This window comes from Callorhinchus milii, unplaced genomic scaffold (genome assembly GCF_018977255.1).
Source record: "Callorhinchus milii isolate IMCB2004 unplaced genomic scaffold, IMCB_Cmil_1.0 Scaffold28, whole genome shotgun sequence".
Classification (NCBI taxonomy): domain Eukaryota; kingdom Metazoa; phylum Chordata; class Chondrichthyes; order Chimaeriformes; family Callorhinchidae; genus Callorhinchus; species Callorhinchus milii.
Genome location: NW_024704769.1, coordinates 4,542,365 through 4,560,427, shown reverse-complemented (window position 1 = coordinate 4,560,427; position 18,063 = coordinate 4,542,365). Strand labels below are relative to the sequence as shown.

Sequence of the window (18,063 nt, the reverse complement as noted above, 5' to 3'; positions counted from 1 at the left end):
GGGGAGGGGGGGGAGCCAGGGGGAGGGGGGGAGCCAGGGGGAGGGGGGGGGAGCCATGGGGAGGGGGGGGGAAGGTGAGAGACCTGAAAGTAGGAAGGGGGGGTCCGAGGGGAAGGGAGTGAGGAAGGCAGTTCCAGAGCCTCGGGGCGTAGTGGCTGAAGGCACAGCCGCTGAGAGTGGAGGACTCGGGGGACGAGGAGGAGCCCAGACCCGGAGGAACGAAGGCAACGGGTACTGTTTTGAGGAGAGAGGAGGTCAGAGAGGTCGGGGGGTGTAGAGGAGTGGAGGGACTTGAATACAAGGTGAGGACCTTGAAATCAATCCTCTCTGGGACAGGAGGCAGTGCAGTCTGAAACACAAAGCTTCACGCTGTTTGTGGGGATGTTGCTGTGAACAAATTGGCTGCCATGTTCATCTACAATATACACAGTCACTACACTAATCAGTAAATCCTGCGAACGCTTTGGGACGTCCTCCTGATGTGAAAATCTCTGGGTCAAATGCGAGGATTATTAAAGAATAAAAGACACATAAATAAATCAGGCAAATAAATATATAGCCACAAGAATTTAATGACAAATGACAGGTTGTGCCCTGATTGTGACCAGATAAACAATAGTCACAGAGTAAATAAAACATGTGACATCGAGTTAAAGGTTCAGTGGTTATTACTAACTATCGGCCGAGAGTGAAGCCAGGGAATCTCCCACATCACTCACACTCCACGTGTAACCTCCAGCTCACTAACCCTCTCGGTCCCTAACTACACAGCTCTTGTAACTAACAGCACATCGAGCACTAAGGATCTGTGCGCAATTGGCTGCCGCGTTTCACCCACAAAATATACCGTCAATGCACTTAACAGTATATTGTGTGAAGCGCTTTGAGACGTCTCGATGATGTGATGAGGCGTCATATCAAATGCGAGGATTATTAACAGTATTTTTATTATTTATTATAACTAATACCCTGTACCAGGCTCAGCGTTGCCAACTTTCCAGTTTCTCAAAACAGGATCGTGGGGTCTCTGACCCCCGACTGCAGCCACTTCTCTCACAGTTTAGACACGAGTCAGCAAGAAAATTGGTCGCTCAATCCACGGCTGTTTGTGGGGACGCTGCTGTGCGCAATTGGCTGCCGCGTTTCACCCACAAAACATAGTCAATTCACTTTACAGTATATTCTGTGAAGCGCTTTGAGATGTTTCAATGACGTGATAAGCCACTGTGTCGAATACAAGGATTATTATGATTACTATTATTATTATTGTAATAAACGTGTTTTCTTTATGAACCCAGCCCCGTGAGTGACAGGTGCCAGGGTCTATCAAGCCCATTTGCAGTGGTTCATTTTTGACACAATATTAAAAGTATTAATAAAAATAAGAAAAATATATTTTATCCAATGTTTTATCCAATGGGTCACGCGGCCTGAACGTTCAGAATCGGAAAAGAGAAGGGAGTTTCTCTCTGTCTCCCGGTGTCCTGGCCGACAATCCCCAGATAAAAATGACTACTGCATTTCGCCCAGAAAATAGACAGTCACTACACTTTACAGTAAATCCTGTCAAACACTTTGAGTCGATTTGACAACGTGATAAGATAGAACCCAGATAAAAGGAATGTTTGGCTTCCACACTTTTAAAAATTCATTAAAAATTGTGGGAATTGGTGGGAAATGAAGTATCATTAAATATAACCTACCCACTCACTCACAAAATACACTCAATCCCCTTTATATATTATATCATGAAAGTGAGAATATCAATGCATTTCTGCCAGGATGCACCCAGGCCCCAGTGTGTTGTGCAACAGGAGTGTGTTGTGTTGTGTGTTGTGTTGAGGGGAGTGCGTTGGGGACTGTGGTTCAATGTTGAACATGCAGGTTGTTTGACTGACCATCCCACAGATACAATCACTCATTCGCTTCACAACAACAACAACAGATTGACTATAAACAGCCCGTGCCAACGCCCACAAAACACTTTCCAATGAATCCCGAGACATCCCGAGAGGATAACAAACCACTGGGTGAAAAGCCAGAATTGTGGTCAGCAGGTGATGCCGTGAGGATTTAGAGAAGAGATTTCCCTGAGATTTCCCAGGATCATCAGTAAACCCGAGTTATTGCTGTGAGTTCCATTTACAGGCTTCCTCTTCTATCAGTTTCTCTATTATTTTCTCAGCTGCGTGAACCAGATTCATGTTACACAAAACCTGCAGTAAGTCGTTAACTTTGGCTTGTCGGCCAGATTTCTGGATCCAAGTCTGAAGCATTTCGTATTGTTGCTCGTTGCCTTGCCTGGGGTGGTCAGCCTCAGCTCGGAAAATCTCAGCGTCCAACACACCAATGCGTCTCATAAACTGTTTCCAATGATTTCCAGGAACTTCATTAATAACCAAATAACAGACAAATGACCCTGAAACACAAACACAACCTTCAATACAAAGCCCAACACGTCAGTAACCTCACCACCACCAACTCACCACCACCCCTACCTCAAACGCCCCCCCACCTCAACCCACCTCACCCCCCACCACCTTACCCCCTCCTCACACCCACCTCACCCACTCCACCTCACCCCCACCCACCCACCATTGGGCTGAAGACCACTGACCTTTTTTGTTGTCGCTCAGACAGTTATCGATCTTCTCGGGAACTTGTAAACTCTCTATCAGAGGCTCCGTCCCAACCTGCAAACCAGGGGCAGGACATCAGGTCACACAGCAACAGGCGGCCATTCAGCCCCTCCAGCCTGTCCCACCTTCTATCAGACCGAGGTTGATCAGTGCCTGGACTCCAATTACCCCCCTTCGCCTCCAAACCCTCGACCCCCCGACAACCTGACAATCTCAGTTTGAGGATGTGAATGGATCCACAGCCAGAAACTCCCCCCAACACCCTCCCACCTCCACCTGCCGCCCCTCAGGGAGAGGGGAGGGGCAGCATTTGTGTTCGGGCGGAGGTTAGTGTCTGTATTCGGGGAGGGGGGGGGGTAGTGTCTGTGTTCGGGGGGGGTTTATTGTGACCTTACGTTGCTTTGGGTGGAATGAATTTTCCGTTGCTGGTGATGCGGGGGGGCGCTCGGCTGGACCCCGGGATTTGTGGTGGGGGGGTCGGTGCCGAGGACAGGGAGGATCTCCTGACGTTCCTGATGCTCCTGATGTTCCGGGAAGTTCTTTGCTCTCGGATTCTGATGATCCGCGGCCGGGAGCAACATCACCATCGGCTCTTCACGGAGGTCTTCGGGGGCCTGACCCTCCCTAACCACAGGGGAACTCTGGGGGGGGGGGGAGAGAACATGTCAGCCGAGCTCCGTCACTCTCTCTCTCACTCTCTCTGAGTGTGTATGCGAGTGTCTGTGTAAGTGTCTGTGTGTGTGAGAATGTCTGTGTGTGAGTGTCTGTGTGTGTGAGAATGTCTGTGTGTGTGAGTGTCTATGTGTGAGTGTCTGTGTGTGTGAGTGTGTGTGTCTGTGAGTGTCTGTGTGTGAGTGTCTGTGTGTGTGAGTGTCTGTGTGTGTGAGTGTCTGTGTGTGTGAGTGTCTTTTTGGGGGCGGGGAGGGGGGTTGTGTCTGAGACTCACCTCCGGCTCCTGTAATCCACTTCCCTCCGAGGCTGTAACACAGGCACAGTTACTGTCTCACTCCCACACCCCACCCCCCACCTACCCCCCATCTTCCCCCTGTTCACACACTCCCCCCGCTCACACTCACTGCCCCCCACTCACACCCCACCGCCTGCCCTCTGCCTGGCCCCCCGCTCACACACAGCCCCTGCCCCCCCCACTCACACGCACCCCCCGCTTGCCCCTCCACTCACACACACACACCCCTGCCCCACCCACTCACACACACCCCCCGCCTGCCCCCCCACTCACACCTACTCACACACACTCACAATTTCACTCTCACGCACTCCTGCTCACACCTACTCACACACATGCTGACTCACACCTGATCACTCAAACCAGCTCACATTTGTACCTCTCACATCCATGATCAGAATCACACCCACTCACACATATTCACAACCACACTCATAGGAACATAGGAGCAGGAGGAGGCCATTCAGCCCTTCGAGCCTGTTCCGCCATGTTATTCGATCTTGGCTGATCTGTACCTGAACTAATCAAATTCTCCTCCCTCAACCTTCCAAACTCAAGGGAATAAAATCCCGGTTTACGCAGACTTTCCTCGTAACATAACCCTTTTAGGGCCTGGTCACGTTCTGGTGAACCTGCGCTGCCCCCCCGCCCAGGCCAATTCCTGAAGTTTGGTGCCCAAAACTGAATGCAGTTTTCAGACCTCAGGCCTCCAGATGAAGACCAGCGTTCCATTCGACTTTTTGATTATTTTTGCACCTGGGAACTAGTTTTCATTGATTTGTGGATATGAACGTCCAAATCTCTTTGTTCCTCCACAGTTCTTAATTTCTCCCCGTTAAGAAAATATTCTGCTTTATCTTTTTTTGTCCGTAGTGGATGACCTCACACTGCACTGAACTCCATCTGCCGCAGCACTGCCCACTCACTTAATCCGTCACGCTCACACTCGTTCACACTCCAGCAGCGAACACCAGCGACGATGGCGATGACAACGGCGATGACGACAATCACAATAACTGTGAAGACAATAAAACTGTTAATTAACCCCTTCACTTTGGTGCCTCTGACGTTCGAGGGTTAACTCGGTGCCTCGTGACTGACATCACCGCAGTGATGGATCCGGTGATGGTGTCAGAGCCGGTGACCCGTGTCGGAGCCGGTGACCCGTGTCGGAGCCAGTGACAGCGTCGGAGCTGGTGACAGTGTCGGAGCCGGTGACCCGTGTCGGAGCCGGTGACAGCGTCGGAGCCGGTGACAGCGTCGGAGCCGGTGACGGGCTGACGAGCTCGATCATTACCTGTAATTGCTCCTGGTGAGAGTCCGGTTGTTTCCGGGGCGATGCCTGACCGAGCTTCACACACGGTGTTAGACGTGGAATTACAGTGTCTCACAATCACCTGCTCAGCCGTGCACCTGAAACACACACATCACAGCGCGTGACCTCAGCATCAGCTCAACCCCACAGTCACCTTAACCCTCACTCACTCCCCGTCTGTGCTCCCCTCGGGCGGGTGTTAAAGACCTCCCCCCGCGGGACTGTCGGGGGAAAGAGAAGGGAGTTTCTCTCTCCCTCCCACCCCCCTTCCCGGTGTCCTGGCCCCCAGATTAAATCACTCGCTCGCTTCACAGCTGTTTGCGTGGACGCTGCTGGGAGCAAACCGGCTGCCGGGTTTGCCCACAAAACACACAGTCACTACACTTTGCAGTGAAGCGCTTTGAGACGTCCTTGTGACTGACACAAAGTTTGCTGGATCAAATGTAAGGACTACAGTAAATCCCACCATTATATCTTATACTGTAAAATATACATGTTATGATATAACAAGTAATTATTTATAATTTAAAAATATTAAAGCACAAGATTAATATTATTATCATTATTATTAATATTATTATTATCATTATTACTCACGTCCGACACTTGGAGCACATCTCACACGTCTTTTTGGGAGAACAGAAATACCCGGATTTACACTGACAAACTGTGTTGCTGTGAGGAGTGCAGTTGGACACGGTTTCCTGGTCTGTGTGACAACAACAACTTGTGTTTGGCCAGAACTTCGTTGGAACGACGGAAACACACACATTCGATACAGCGTCGCGGCAGGTAAAAAAAAACTAATTCTTATTTGTTTTTTGAGGGATTATCATCCCCGGAAAGTGATCCACAATCAATTAACAACCGGTTGCTACTGACCTCTGGTAACCAGAGGCATGTGTGTGTGTGTGTGTATGTCTGTGTCAGTGTGTGTGTCTGTGTATGTGTGTGTGTCTGTCTGTGTGAGTGTGTGGAGTAAGGAAACTTGCCCAATGCTTTGACCTGACCCGCCAGGGAATTGAACCTGGGACCTTTGGCTTGTGAGGCGAGGGGTCTAACCCTTGAGCTACAGGAGCTGTGGCTTGAAAGGCGAGGGGTCTAACCCCTGAGCTACAGGACTCCACGTTACCTCCTCGTCTACAGCGATGACAAACAAAACATCGAACCTCCGTGTTCTCGTACTCAGTGTAGGTTTGGCTCTCACAAGGTCTACAGACCCCCTCAGTGTCCGGCTCCGAGCAGGGGTCAACCATGTAGGTTCCTGTGATCAGCAAAAACAAACAACAACATGACCGGTGGCAGAGCAGTTCATGTCTCGCTGCTCTGTACTCTGGGTGGGGGTAGGGGCAGGATCCCAGCAGAAGAGAAATACACAAAATAATCAGTCACTACACTTTACAGGGAATCCTGTGAAACCCTTTGAGACATCCTCCTGACATAAAAGGCGCAGTAGCAAATGTTTTTTTGGGGGAATTGTTTTTTTGGTCAGCCGTGTATCTGACCCACACGGAAACCCGTCACCGTGACCGGCCGGGTGTCTGACCCACACGGAAACCCGTCACCGTGATCACACAAGTGTCTCCAAACCAAATGAGAATTCCATGTAACTCACCAACACATGGAAACTGCAGAAGCAGTCTCGCCCCCTCAACCCCCACTCCCACCAACCCACCTCTACCACCCCACCAGCCCCCCCCCCCCCCTCCTCATATGTGAGGTAACAGTTACTTACCGGGGGGGCAGGGTATGCACCGTCTGTGGGGGAGGGGCTGGTAACCGACAGCCGGGAGCTCATTACTCATCCCCGGGGGTTTTACCAAGGGAACAGCAGAGACAGCGGCCTGAGAGAGAGAGAGAGAGAGTGTGAGAGTGAGTGTTTGCGCGTGCGTGCGAGTGTGTGAGCGCGCGAGTGGGTGAGCGCGAGTGGGTGAGCGCGAGTGGGTGAGCGCGAGTGGGTGAGCGCGAGTGTGTGCGTGTGCGAGCGTGTGTGGGTGTGTGTGCGAGTAGGATTGCTCTCTGATGCGCTGTTTATAGGCAGTAAAGCTCTTGCCCAGAGCCGGAAGCTCAAACGGGAGATTGTGAAAGGGGTTTGGGAGGAGATATGGGTTCTTGCATCATTTCCCAAGTAATTGTCAGTATAAACTGAGTGTTTATAAACCCTTTTAGTTCAGCTTTTTGTTATAAAACATGTAAAGATAAGAAGAATATTAATACATTTAAATATTATTTTACAACAATTATTTGTGATAAATATATTATTTAGTGGGTGAAATGCAGCAGCCAGTTTGCAAACAGCAACATTCCACAAACAGCCATGAAGTGAGCTGATTTTATATTATTGTATTAATTTCCATTTATTATAATTATTATTATAATTCACCTACAAACATTAATCTACTTGCTACACTTTACAGTGAAATTATGTGAAGTGCTTTGAGGTTTCTTACTGACGTGAAAGGCTCTGTATCAAATGTAAGGATTATTATTATTATAATTAGAATAAGATTTATAATAATAATAATAATCCTTGCATTTGATATAGCGCTTTTCACGTCGGGACGACGTCCCAAAGCGCTTCACAGAACACACTGTAAAGTGAATTGACTGTATATTTGTGGGCGAACGCGGCAGCCAATTGCGCACAGCAATGTCCCACAAACAGTCGTAGATTGAAAATGACCAATTTATTATTGTTTTTGGTTTTGGAGGGATTATTATTAGGCTCTGTGTGGAGTAAGGAAACTTGCCCGAGGTTTCACCCTCTGCCTGGAATTGAACTCAGGTCTCTCACTTGCAAAGCGAGTGCTCTAACCACTGAGCTACAGGACTCCACTTTATATATTTAATATTTATTATATTATTAGGGTTTAAATTGCGTTAACTTATTAAACAAGCATATTAATTATTGCAATCTACTCTAGTTTATTGATCAACAATAAATTAGATTGTATAGCACCTCTCACATCAGGAGGATGTCCCAAGGCGCTATATGAAAATTTACTGTAAGTTGAAGTTACTGTATATTTTGTGGGTGAAACATGGCAGCCAATTGCGCACGACAGAGTCCCCACAAACAGTTGTGAGTGAGTGACCAAATTATTATTATTATTTTATGGAAGAATTTTTTCCCGCCAGATCCTGGGTGGGGGGTGGGGGGGGGACACTAACAACCCAGATCCAGTCTGTGCCTGTTCTGGGCGGTTGTTAATAATTCTGTGAAAAGGGAGTTTCCGTCACTCTCTCTCTGTCCTCTTGTCTTGGCCAATAACCCCAAATAAATTCATTTATTCACCTCGTCGCTGTGCGCAAAACACACAGTCACTACACTTTACAGTAAACTCCAGTGAAGCGCTTTGAGATGTCCTCCTGACATGAAAGGCGCTGTATCGAATGTCAGGATTATTGTGATGATGATTGATAATAACATTTTAAAAAGGGGAACAGTTTTTATTTAATCCTTAAATATGTCATTCGGAATCAGACTTTTTAAACCGAGACCAAAAGAGAGAGAAAGAGAAAGAACAGCGATACAGACAATTCCAACAACAATTACACAGTGACCCCCACACAGAGGGGAGAGGGAGTGGGGGGACAGCGCTGGACAGTGGCGGAGAACGACACTGAGCGGGAGGGGGGGGGGGGGGGTTTACAGCACAGACAGAGCCCCTCCTCACTGCCCCCCCCCCCCCCCCCCCCCCCCCCCCCCCCCAGGTCCCCACTGCCCCCCCTCCCCCCCCCCCCAGGCCCTCACTGCCCCCCTCCCAGGTCCTCACTGCCCCCAGAGCCCACCCCAGGCCCTCACTGCCCCCCCCCCCCCCCCCAGGCCCTCACTGCCCCCCCCCCCCCAGGCCCTCACTGCCCCCCCCCCCCAGGTCCCCACTGCCCCCCCTCCCCCCTCCCCCCCAGGCCCTCACTGCCCCCCCCCCCCCCCAGGCCCTCACTGCCCCCCTCCCAGGTCCCCACTGCCCCCCCTCCCCCCAGGCCCTCACTGCCCCCCTCACCCCCCCCCCAGGCCCCCACCGCCCCCCCCCAGGTCCCCACTGACCCCCCTCCCCCCTCCCCCAGGCCCTGACTGGGGGGGGTGAGGGGTGGGGGGGGTGAGGGGTGGGGGGGGGTGAGGGGTGGGGGGGGAGGGGTGGGGGGGGGGTGGGGGGTGGGGGGGGTGAGGGGTGGGGTGGGGGTGGGGGGGGTGAGGGGTGGGGGGGGGGGGGGGGGGGGGGTGGGGGGGGGGGTGAGGGGTGGGGGGGGTGAGGGGGGGGTGAAGACTTACCCCAAACGCTGTGATCAGCCACAGGAACAAACTCGGCTTTTTCATTTAATTTCGATTCTAACTTTTTTTCGCAAACAGTTTGAAAAACTTTTTTCACCAAAAAACAAAACAATAAAAGTCAAAAAAAGTCCAAGTTTCTACAACTCCGAAACTCAGAGAAACTCAAAGAAACCACCAACAGCGACGGGGATCGCGAAACAATAATCTTCAGCCCCTCCCACACAGCCCCACCTCACAGACCCCTCACACACAGCCCCACCCCCTCACACACACAGCCCCACCCCCTCATACACACACAGTCACACACAGTCACACACACAGCCCCACCCCCTCATACACAGCCCCACCCCCTCACACACAGCCCCACCCCCTCACACACACAGCCCCACCCCCTCATACACACACAGTCACACACACACACACAGACACACAGACACCCCGTGACAAGGCGCTGTACCAAATATTATTACTATTATTTGAGTGAAATTGAATTCGGGAAATACTGGAAAAAGAAAAATGTTTCTACCCCCTCCCCCCAACCCCCACAAACAGGATTTATTGTAAAGCGTAGTGACTGTGTGTTTTATGGGCAAACCCGGCAGCCGGTTTGCTCCCAGTGAGGTCCCTACAAACAGCCGTGAAGCGAGCGAGTGATTTAATGTGGGGGCCAGGACACCGCGGTGGGGGGGGGGGGGAGAGAGAAACTCCCTTCTCTTTCCTCCGACAGCCCCGCAGGGGGAGATCTTTAACACCCACCCGAGCGGAGCACAGTCGGGGAGTGAGTGAGGGTTAACATCTCCTCCGAAGGACGGAGTCTCCCTCCCCCCAGCGCTCTTTCTCTCTCCGCAAAGTGTAGTGACTGTGTGTAGTCACTGCTTGTCACTGCACCAGATAAGTGCAAGTTGTCGTTTTGTCATCAGTACAAGTTGCTCTCAATAACATCCCTCAAACAGCCACAAGTGTGTGAGTTCCTGGAGATTGTTAAGACAGTACACTGGGGGGGGAGGAGGTGGAGAGAGAGAAACTCCCTTCCCTTTGAGAATGCGCCCCAGGTATAATTAGCTATAAATAGCATCTGATGGTATGTGATGTGACGGAATCACTGAATGGCTTCAGGTTCTGCAGCCAATAACATGGAGACACGGAGCTGTGACTCATATCAATTCCTGTAAATGTGCAGGTAAACTGTTACTGTGACTGGGGCGGGGGCACAGATCTCCCTGAAAAACATGACATTTACACGGTGACTTTCATGTTGGGAAGGACGTCCCAAGGCGCTGGACAGTCAGGGATTTGCACCCGAGCTGGAGGTTGGGATCAGGAGGGGGGGGAGGGCATGGGGGGTGGGTGACTGAAGGCGCGGTTGATTGAAGAGGAGGGTCTTGAGACCAGCCTTGAACAGATGAGGGAGGTGTCGAGGCGGAGGGACTGTGGGATGGAGTTCCAGAGGGTGGGGGCAGAAAGGCTGAAGGCCTGACCGCCAACGGTGGGGTGGATCGGCGGGGGGGGGGGGGGTAATGTGAAGCAGGCTGGTGTTTGCTGAGGGGAGGGGTGTAGGAGGTAGGAAGTCAGATAAGGCTGAGGTCAGGAAGCATTTATTCCCATGAGTAGGGTGGAGTGGGAGGGTGGGAGGATTAGGAATGTGGAACACGAGTCTCAGAGATGTGGATGTGTAAAGAGAAGAGACAGAGACTTGTAAACAGTAAATAATCCTCACCTACGGCTCCTTGTCACATCGTCAAAATGTCTTAAAGTGCTTCACAGGATTTACTGTAAAATGTAGTGATTGTGTTTTTGTTGGCAAATGCGACAATTACATCTGCACACAGCGACATCACATAAACAGCCACAGAGCGAGCCAGTGATTTTATCAGCCAGGACACCAGGGGAGAGAGAGAGAAACTCCCTTCTCTCCACCCCCACCCCCCACAGCCCCGCGGGAGATCTTTAACGTCTGTCTGAACAGGGCACAGTCGGGGCGTGAATAAGGTTTAATGTCTCATTCAAAGGGCAGCGGAAAAAGAGGGGATAAGAAAGAGAGGGAGAGGATGGGGGGGGTTAAATAAAATGATCACCTTTATTTATATTATTTGAGACTTTAACAGAAGTCAAAGTGCAAAGTTAGATTGAAACGATAAACAGTCTCACTCACAGCTTCAACCGCACATGGAGTTAATTGCACTCTGGGGCGAAGAGAATTGCACCTGAAATTAAAAATTAAACCCCCAGAAATAATCGTTCATTTGCTACCACCACCACCTCCCCACTACCTACCCCCCACCCCACCCACACACACACACATTCACTCACACGGAAATGCATTTGCCGGTCAAAGTTACGTGTGTTTTGCTGTTCCTGAGGAACTTTCAAACTATGTCCAGATCATCGGAGATCCAGCACCGTAACATCTTCCTCTGTCACCGTCACATGAGGGCAGGCCTGAAACACAGACACACACAGTGACAGAGACACACACACAGTGACAGTGTGCAGTGAACACGAGAGAGAGGATTGAGCACGAGGGACACTATCAGACAGAGAAAAGGAGACATGACAGATTGTGGCTGATTTTCTTTATCACAAAGCTCCAGGCAACTCTCCACACCCCCCACTTCCCCAGTCAGCCCCCAACTCCTCCTGAGCCCAGTCCAGTGCCCCCCCAGCCCAGGCCGCTCTCAGTCAGTAAGAGTTTGTCGCTGTGACCCGGGGGGGGGGGGGAACGACTTCAGATATTTCTCTGACGTTCATTTATTCTCCAAAACCAACAATTCAGTTTCGCACAAGAAGGAAGTGAGTTTGTGAAGGAAACATATCTTGTGATTATTGTCCAAAGCAATTCCCACTTCCTGTTAACAGGACTCACAGAGTCAGGAATTCCCCTCCCGAGTGTGAGCACTAACTCCCTGGCGTCCAGGCTGGGAATGACAGGCTCACAGTGTGAGGACACAGACCTGACTGTCCAGTGCAGTGACTGTGTGCCTGGCCAGTGTAGGGACCAGTCAGCAGGCTGGGGGGCCGGGCCGTGGGGCCGGGGTTATTACTTACAGCAAACACAGGAGGCTCTTTGCTGTGAGGGTGAAAATTTCTCTCTTTACACGACGACACTTCCTCCATCCCGTGATCTGTCAGCCTGAAAAACCCCGTCCTGAACAAACAGACCCCAGCGTTAGTGACAGGAGATAGAGACCCCTCCAGCCAACCCTCTCTTCCCCCCACCCTCCGCCCAGCTACCCCCGCCCAGTCCCTCCCCCAGCCCCCCGCCCAGTCCCTCCCCCCACCCAGCTCCTCCCCCAGCCAAGCTCCCCTACACACAGACAGACACTCACTCGCTGTACTTGGGGGAGCAGACGATGGCAACAGCCTCTGGGAGCATGAGCTGGTAGGAGCAGTGAGTGTGCAGGTCCACACTAGACAGGAACGCAGTCTGGGTCGGGTGGGTCTGAAACAAACAATCCTCAAGTTTGACACAGAGCTTTAGCACATCATCAAAGCGCTTCACACGATACACTGAAGAGTGTAGTGACTGTGTATTTTGTAGGCGGAACGCAGCAGCCAATTGCGCACAGCAGTGACCCACAAACAGGTGTGGACTGAGTGACCACATTATTATTATATTTTTTGTTTTGTTTAAAGGGAATATTACACCAGGAAAGCGATCTGTCAATCGACTTACAAGTGGGTTCCTACAGACGAATGGTGGCAGAATCCAGACTCACATGGATCCAGCCCAAGGTTATTAAACCGTGTTGATCCTGGATCAGGAAAATCTCCTCCTCGTTCTCGGTGTCACACGAGTCCGGGCCTCCTGTCTGCTTCGGCACAATCAGGTGGCTCATTGTGAACTGGTTCCTCATCTACAGAGACAGAGAGAGACGCAGACAGACACAGACAGACTTTTATTTACTCCATGATACAGTAAGCTTCACACTCTTTCTCCCTGACCTGGGAGGGTGGACGGACAGTGTGGAGGGAGCTTTACTGGTGACGTACCAGTTTGCCGGACAGAATGCCGCAGGTCTCCACTCCTCGGTTGGTGTTGGCCTCCGCCAGCCGCAGGAACATCAGACAAACAGCATTTGGTATCAGCACCTTCCTCAGCCCCTCACCACCAACATCTGCCAGAAACAGCCAGTAAAACCGTCACCTTCACTCACACACACACACAGTCACTCACACACACACACACACAGTCACTCACACACACACACAGTCACACACACACACAGCCACTGTCACACTCTCAAGAGTTAAATAATAATCCTTACACTTAAAGCGCCTTTCACATCGGGAGGACATCTCACTAGATTTATTGTAAAGGGTAGTGACTGTGTGTTTTGTGGGCAAACCCAGCAGCCGGTTTGCGCCCAGTGACGTCCTTGCTAACAGCCGTGAAGCGAGCGAGTGATTTAATCTGGGAGCCAGGACACCGGGGATGGGGGAAAGAGAAAGAGAGAAACTCCCTTCTCTTTCCCCCGACAGCCCCGCGGGGGGAGATCTTTAACACCTGCACGAGCAGACCACAGACACAGAGGGTTAACGTTTCCTCCGAAGGACGGAGTCTCCGACAATTTTAGCTTTCTCTCTCTCTCAAATGCTCTCTCGCTCTCCCGCGTGCTCTCTCTCTGTCTCCCCCACCAGCACTCTCTCTCCCCCCAGCGCTGGGCTGGAGCGCCAGCTTGGACTGTGAGCTTGGAAGCCCTGACGTGCGGGGGGGGACCTGAGACAGACTGAGCCGGGCTGAGACCGGGAGATACTCACTGTTCCATGCGGAGGAGGGTTTGTTGGAGCGATCGACTGCAGGGGGGGAGATGTGAGGGGACGACAGCCCGGGAAGTGGGGGCTGCTGAACCCCGGGGATCAGGGGGAATTGGAGAGGGTCCGGGCTGGGGGAGCGGGGCTTCACAAACTCCTGCACCACCCATCGGCGCTCCCGCTCCAGCTCCTGTCTCCGGATCATCTCCTCGAACACGTGAAACTCCTCCTGCTCCGACTGCTGCTTCTTCAGCTCAGCCACTCGCTCCCGCTCACTGGCCTCCAGCCTCTGCCTGGCCTCCAGCCTCTCAGCCTCCTCCTCAACCCTCCTCTGGGGGAGGGAGATACCGTCAGCCTCCGCAACAGGGTCACGCCCCCAACCGCCCCTTCAAACGGCCACTCACCCCTCCCCGTTTACCCGCCTGCCCATCTGTGTGTGTGTGTGTGTGTGTTGGTGGGGCGGGGGGCTGTGAATTGGGGGTGTATGTGTGTGGGTGGGAGTGTGTGGTGGTGTGGGTGGGTGTGTGTGTGGGTGGGTGGGGGTGTGGTGGTGGGGGTGTGGTGGTGGGGGTGTGGTGGTGGGGGTGTATGTGGGGGTGTGTGTGTATGTGGGTGGGGGTGTGGGGGGGTGTATGTGTGTGTGGGGGGGGTGTATGTGTGTGGGTGGTGTATATGTGGTGTGTGTGTGGGGGGGTGTATGCGCGTGTGTGTGGGGAGGGGTGTATGTGTGTGGGTGGTGTATGTGTGGGTGTGTGTGTCTGGGTGGTGCTCACCTTGCTCTCCTGATACTCAGCGAATTCCTTACTGTAGCGTTTCAGCAGTTCTGCCTTCAGCAGCTCAGCCTGAGGGAACGCGATCTCCTTCAGCCTCTGCCACAGACACAGCCGTTAGTTAGCACAGACCAGGCGCATGCACACACACATTGCGCGGGCACACACACACACACATGGGCACACAGCGCGCGGGCACACGCACAGAGCGCGCGGGCACGCGCACAGAGCGCGCGGGCACGCGCACAGAGCGCGCGGGCACGCGCACAGAGCGCGCGGGCACGCGCACAGAGCGCCACGCGCACAGAGCGCGGGGGCACGCGCACAGAGCGCGCGGGCACGCGCACAGAGCGCGCGGGCACGCGCACAGAGCGCGCGGGCACGCGCACAGAGCGCGCGGGCACGCGCACAGAGCGCGCGGGCACGCGCACAGAGCGCGCGGGCACGCGCACAGAGCGCGCGGGCACGCGCACAGAGCGCGCGGGCACGCGCACAGAGCGCGCGGGCACACACACGCACAGTGCGCGCGGGCACACTCACACCTACAGTGTGCGCACACACAGTGCCCGCACACACACAGTGCCCGTACACAATGTACACACACACACAAACAACAGAACTAACCTTCATTGTGTCCTTCTTCTCTGTGGCAGTGTTCAGTTTGTAATCCCGGTGTTTAGGCAACTTTTCCAGAAACAACCTGAGGGTTCAGTGATAAATCAGCTCCCGTCAGGGGAGGTGAGGGCGAAGGGATAATAATAATAATAATAATAATAATCCTTGCATTTGATATAGCGCTTTTCACGTCGGGAGGACGTCCCAAAGCGCTTCACAGAAGACACTGTAAAGTGAATTGACTGTATATTTGTGGGCGAACGCGGCAGCCAATTGCGCACAGCAATGTCCCACAAACAGTCGTGGGTTGAAAATGACCAATTTATTATTGTTTTTGGTTTTGGAGGGATTATTATTAGGCTCTGTGTGGAGTAAGGAAACTTGCCCAAGGTTTCACCCTCTGCCTGGATTTGAACTCAGGTCTCTCACTTGCAAAGTGAGTGCTCTAACCACTGAGCTGCAGGACGAGGAGGGGGGGAGAGGAGGGGAGGTGAGGGTGGGGTGAGGGGTGGAGAGGCGGAGGTGAGGGGTGGGGAGGGGTTGGGGAGGTGGGGTGAGGGGTGGGGCTGAGGGGAGGGGTGGGGTGGGAGCTGAGGATTGAGGAGGAGGGAAGGTGAGAGGTGCAAGGGGAGGGGGAGAAGGGGAGGGAGATGAGGAGGGGGCGGTGAGGCGTGCGGGTGTGGGAGGGGGTCACTCACGTGATGTACTTGTTGTACAGCAGGAACGCGCTCTCGATGTTACCCTCCTCTGCGTACACAGCCGCCATGCGGATCATCTCAACGCCGGAGCGGAAATACCTGCGTGGGGGCACGTGGTCGTTCACCTCTACCGTGCTGCCCCCCCTCGTCAGCAACCGCACTCGCTCCTCGGGGGGGACACTGGCCAAGATGTGGGGCTGGGCGGCCATCGCTCCGTGTCTCTGCCCACAGATGCTCAGCAGCTACAACAACAACAACAGATAATCACTTCCACCCCCAGCAGCCGGACAATGGCGCAGCCGTGGGGGCAGTGAGGGGGGGGGGACAGTGAGGGCAGTGAGGGGGGGGACAGTGGGGGCAGTGAGGGGGGGGACAGTGGGGGCAATGAGGGGGGGACAGTGGGGGCAGTGAGGGGGGGACAGTGGGGCAGTGAGGGGGGCAGTGAGGGCAGTGAGGGGGCAGTGGGGCAGTGAGGGGGGACAGTGGGGGCAGTGAGGGGGGGCAGTGGGGGCAGTGAGGGGGGGACAGTGGGGGCAGTGAGGGGGGCAGTGAGGGCAGTGAGGGGGGCAGTGGGCAGTGAGGGGGACAGTGGGGCAGTGAGGGGGGGACAGTGGGGCAGTGAGGGGGGACAGTGGGGGCAGTGAGGGGGGGACAGTGGGGGCAATGAGGGGGGACAGTGGGGCAGTGAGGGGGGACAGTGGGGGCAGTGAGGGGGGACAGTGGGGGCAGTGAGGGGGGGGCAGTGGGGGGGCAGTGGGGGCAGTGAGGGGGGACAGTGGGGGCAGTGAGGGGGGGGCAGTGAGGGCAGTGAGGTGGGCAGTGGGGCAGTGAGGGGGGGCAGTAGGGGCAGTGGGGCAGTGAGGGGGGACAGTGGGGGCAGTGAGTGGGGGAGGCGGGGGCCGGGGTTTGAAACCTGATGCTCCCCCCTGGGGACCGGGGCTGTGGGTGGAGAGTTTGCCCGGGAGCCGGTGGCTGGGCCTCAGGCTCCCCTTGGGCTCCGCGCGGGCGGGGACTGACCTGCTGCCCGGGCGGCGGCGGCGGGGCCTGGACTGAGGAGCGGCGCCTCCTGACGACGCAAGGTCAGGGGGCGGGGCCGTACGTGTGGGCGGGGCCGATGCTGTGGGCGGGGCCGTATGTGTGGGCGGTGGGCGGGGTTGTGGGCGGGGCCGATGCTGTGGGCGGGGCCTGTATCGGAAGTTGAGTCGATGTTGAAATCCTTTTTGTTGAAATTAAAGAAAATCAGGTTCCCCCCTCACCCCCTCCACTCACCCCCATCCCCTCCACTCACCCCCATCCCCCCCTACCCTCACCCCCACCCTCCACTCACCCCCACCCTCCACTCACCCCCACCCTCCACTCACCCCACCCCCTACACTCACCCCCACCCCCACCCTCCACTCAACCCCCCCACCCCCACCCTCCACTCACCCCCCCACCCTCCTACACTCACCCCCACCCCCATCCCCCACCCCACACTCACCCCCTCACACTCACCCCCCCCCCCTCCACTCACCCCCCCACCCTCCACTCACCCCCATCCCCCCTACACTCACCCCCCACCCCCATCCCCACCCTACACTCACCCCCTCACCCCCCTACACTCACCCCCCACCCTCCACTCACCCCCTCACCCCCTCCACTCACCCCCCACCCCCATCCCCCCACCCTACACTCACCCCCTCACCCCCCTACACTCACCCCCATCCCCCCCACCCTACACTCACCCCCACCCCCCCCCACCAACCAGGTTCCTGCTCGCTGATGTGGGTAAACAGTGTTTGTTTATTTGTACCTGTGTGTGTGGAGTAAGGAAACTTGCCTAAGGTTTCACCCTGACCCGGGATTCAAACCCCCACAACACTGCCCCCACACCCCCTCTTGTGCTGTGTAGTGACTGTGTTGTAAGCAAACGTGGTGGCAGCCAGTTTTTGCATAGCGACGTCCGCAAACAGCTGTGTAGTTGAATAACTGATTTTTTATTTGGGGGATTGTCGGCCGGGGGAGAGAGAAACAGAGGGAGGGAGAACGAGCCCC

The 18,063-nt window shown here is 54.3% G+C and overlaps 2 protein-coding genes across 4 annotated transcripts; both read right to left on the bottom strand.

The window, feature by feature from the left end:
* Positions 1–1,552: 1,552 nt before the first annotated feature.
* Positions 1,553–10,934, bottom strand: LOC103187822 (tumor necrosis factor receptor superfamily member 1A-like). Of its 2 annotated transcripts, XM_042344526.1 has the most exons (11): positions 10,912–10,934; positions 9,195–9,281; positions 6,657–6,765; positions 6,054–6,185; positions 5,519–5,630; positions 4,904–5,019; positions 4,533–4,622; positions 3,586–3,617; positions 3,035–3,280; positions 2,618–2,693; positions 1,553–2,419 (listed from the first exon to the last, which is right to left on the bottom strand). In XM_042344526.1, exons 2-11 carry the CDS (start codon positions 9,237–9,239, stop codon positions 2,124–2,126), a joined length of 1,254 nt encoding a protein of 417 aa, XP_042200460.1. In that variant the 5' UTR covers positions 9,240–9,281; positions 10,912–10,934; the 3' UTR covers positions 1,553–2,123. The 2 variants fall into 2 exon arrangements, with proteins under 2 accessions (XP_042200460.1, XP_042200459.1); XM_042344525.1 differs by lacking the exon at positions 10,912–10,934 and having other exon boundaries at positions 9,195–9,420.
* Positions 10,935–11,247: 313 nt separating this feature from the next.
* On the bottom strand, positions 11,248–17,102 carry stambpa (STAM binding protein a). 2 transcript variants are annotated; one of them, XM_042344527.1, is made up of 10 exons: positions 17,047–17,102; positions 16,030–16,271; positions 15,341–15,416; positions 14,720–14,815; positions 13,953–14,277; positions 13,185–13,309; positions 12,911–13,048; positions 12,521–12,633; positions 12,240–12,339; positions 11,248–11,633 (listed from the first exon to the last, which is right to left on the bottom strand). In XM_042344527.1, exons 2-10 carry the CDS (start codon positions 16,236–16,238, stop codon positions 11,577–11,579), a joined length of 1,239 nt encoding a protein of 412 aa, XP_042200461.1. In that variant the 5' UTR covers positions 16,239–16,271; positions 17,047–17,102; the 3' UTR covers positions 11,248–11,576. The 2 variants fall into 2 exon arrangements, with proteins under 2 accessions (XP_042200461.1, XP_042200462.1); XM_042344528.1 differs by lacking the exons at positions 11,248–11,633; positions 12,240–12,339 and having other exon boundaries at positions 12,570–12,633; positions 12,868–13,048.
* Positions 17,103–18,063: the final 961 nt, after the last annotated feature.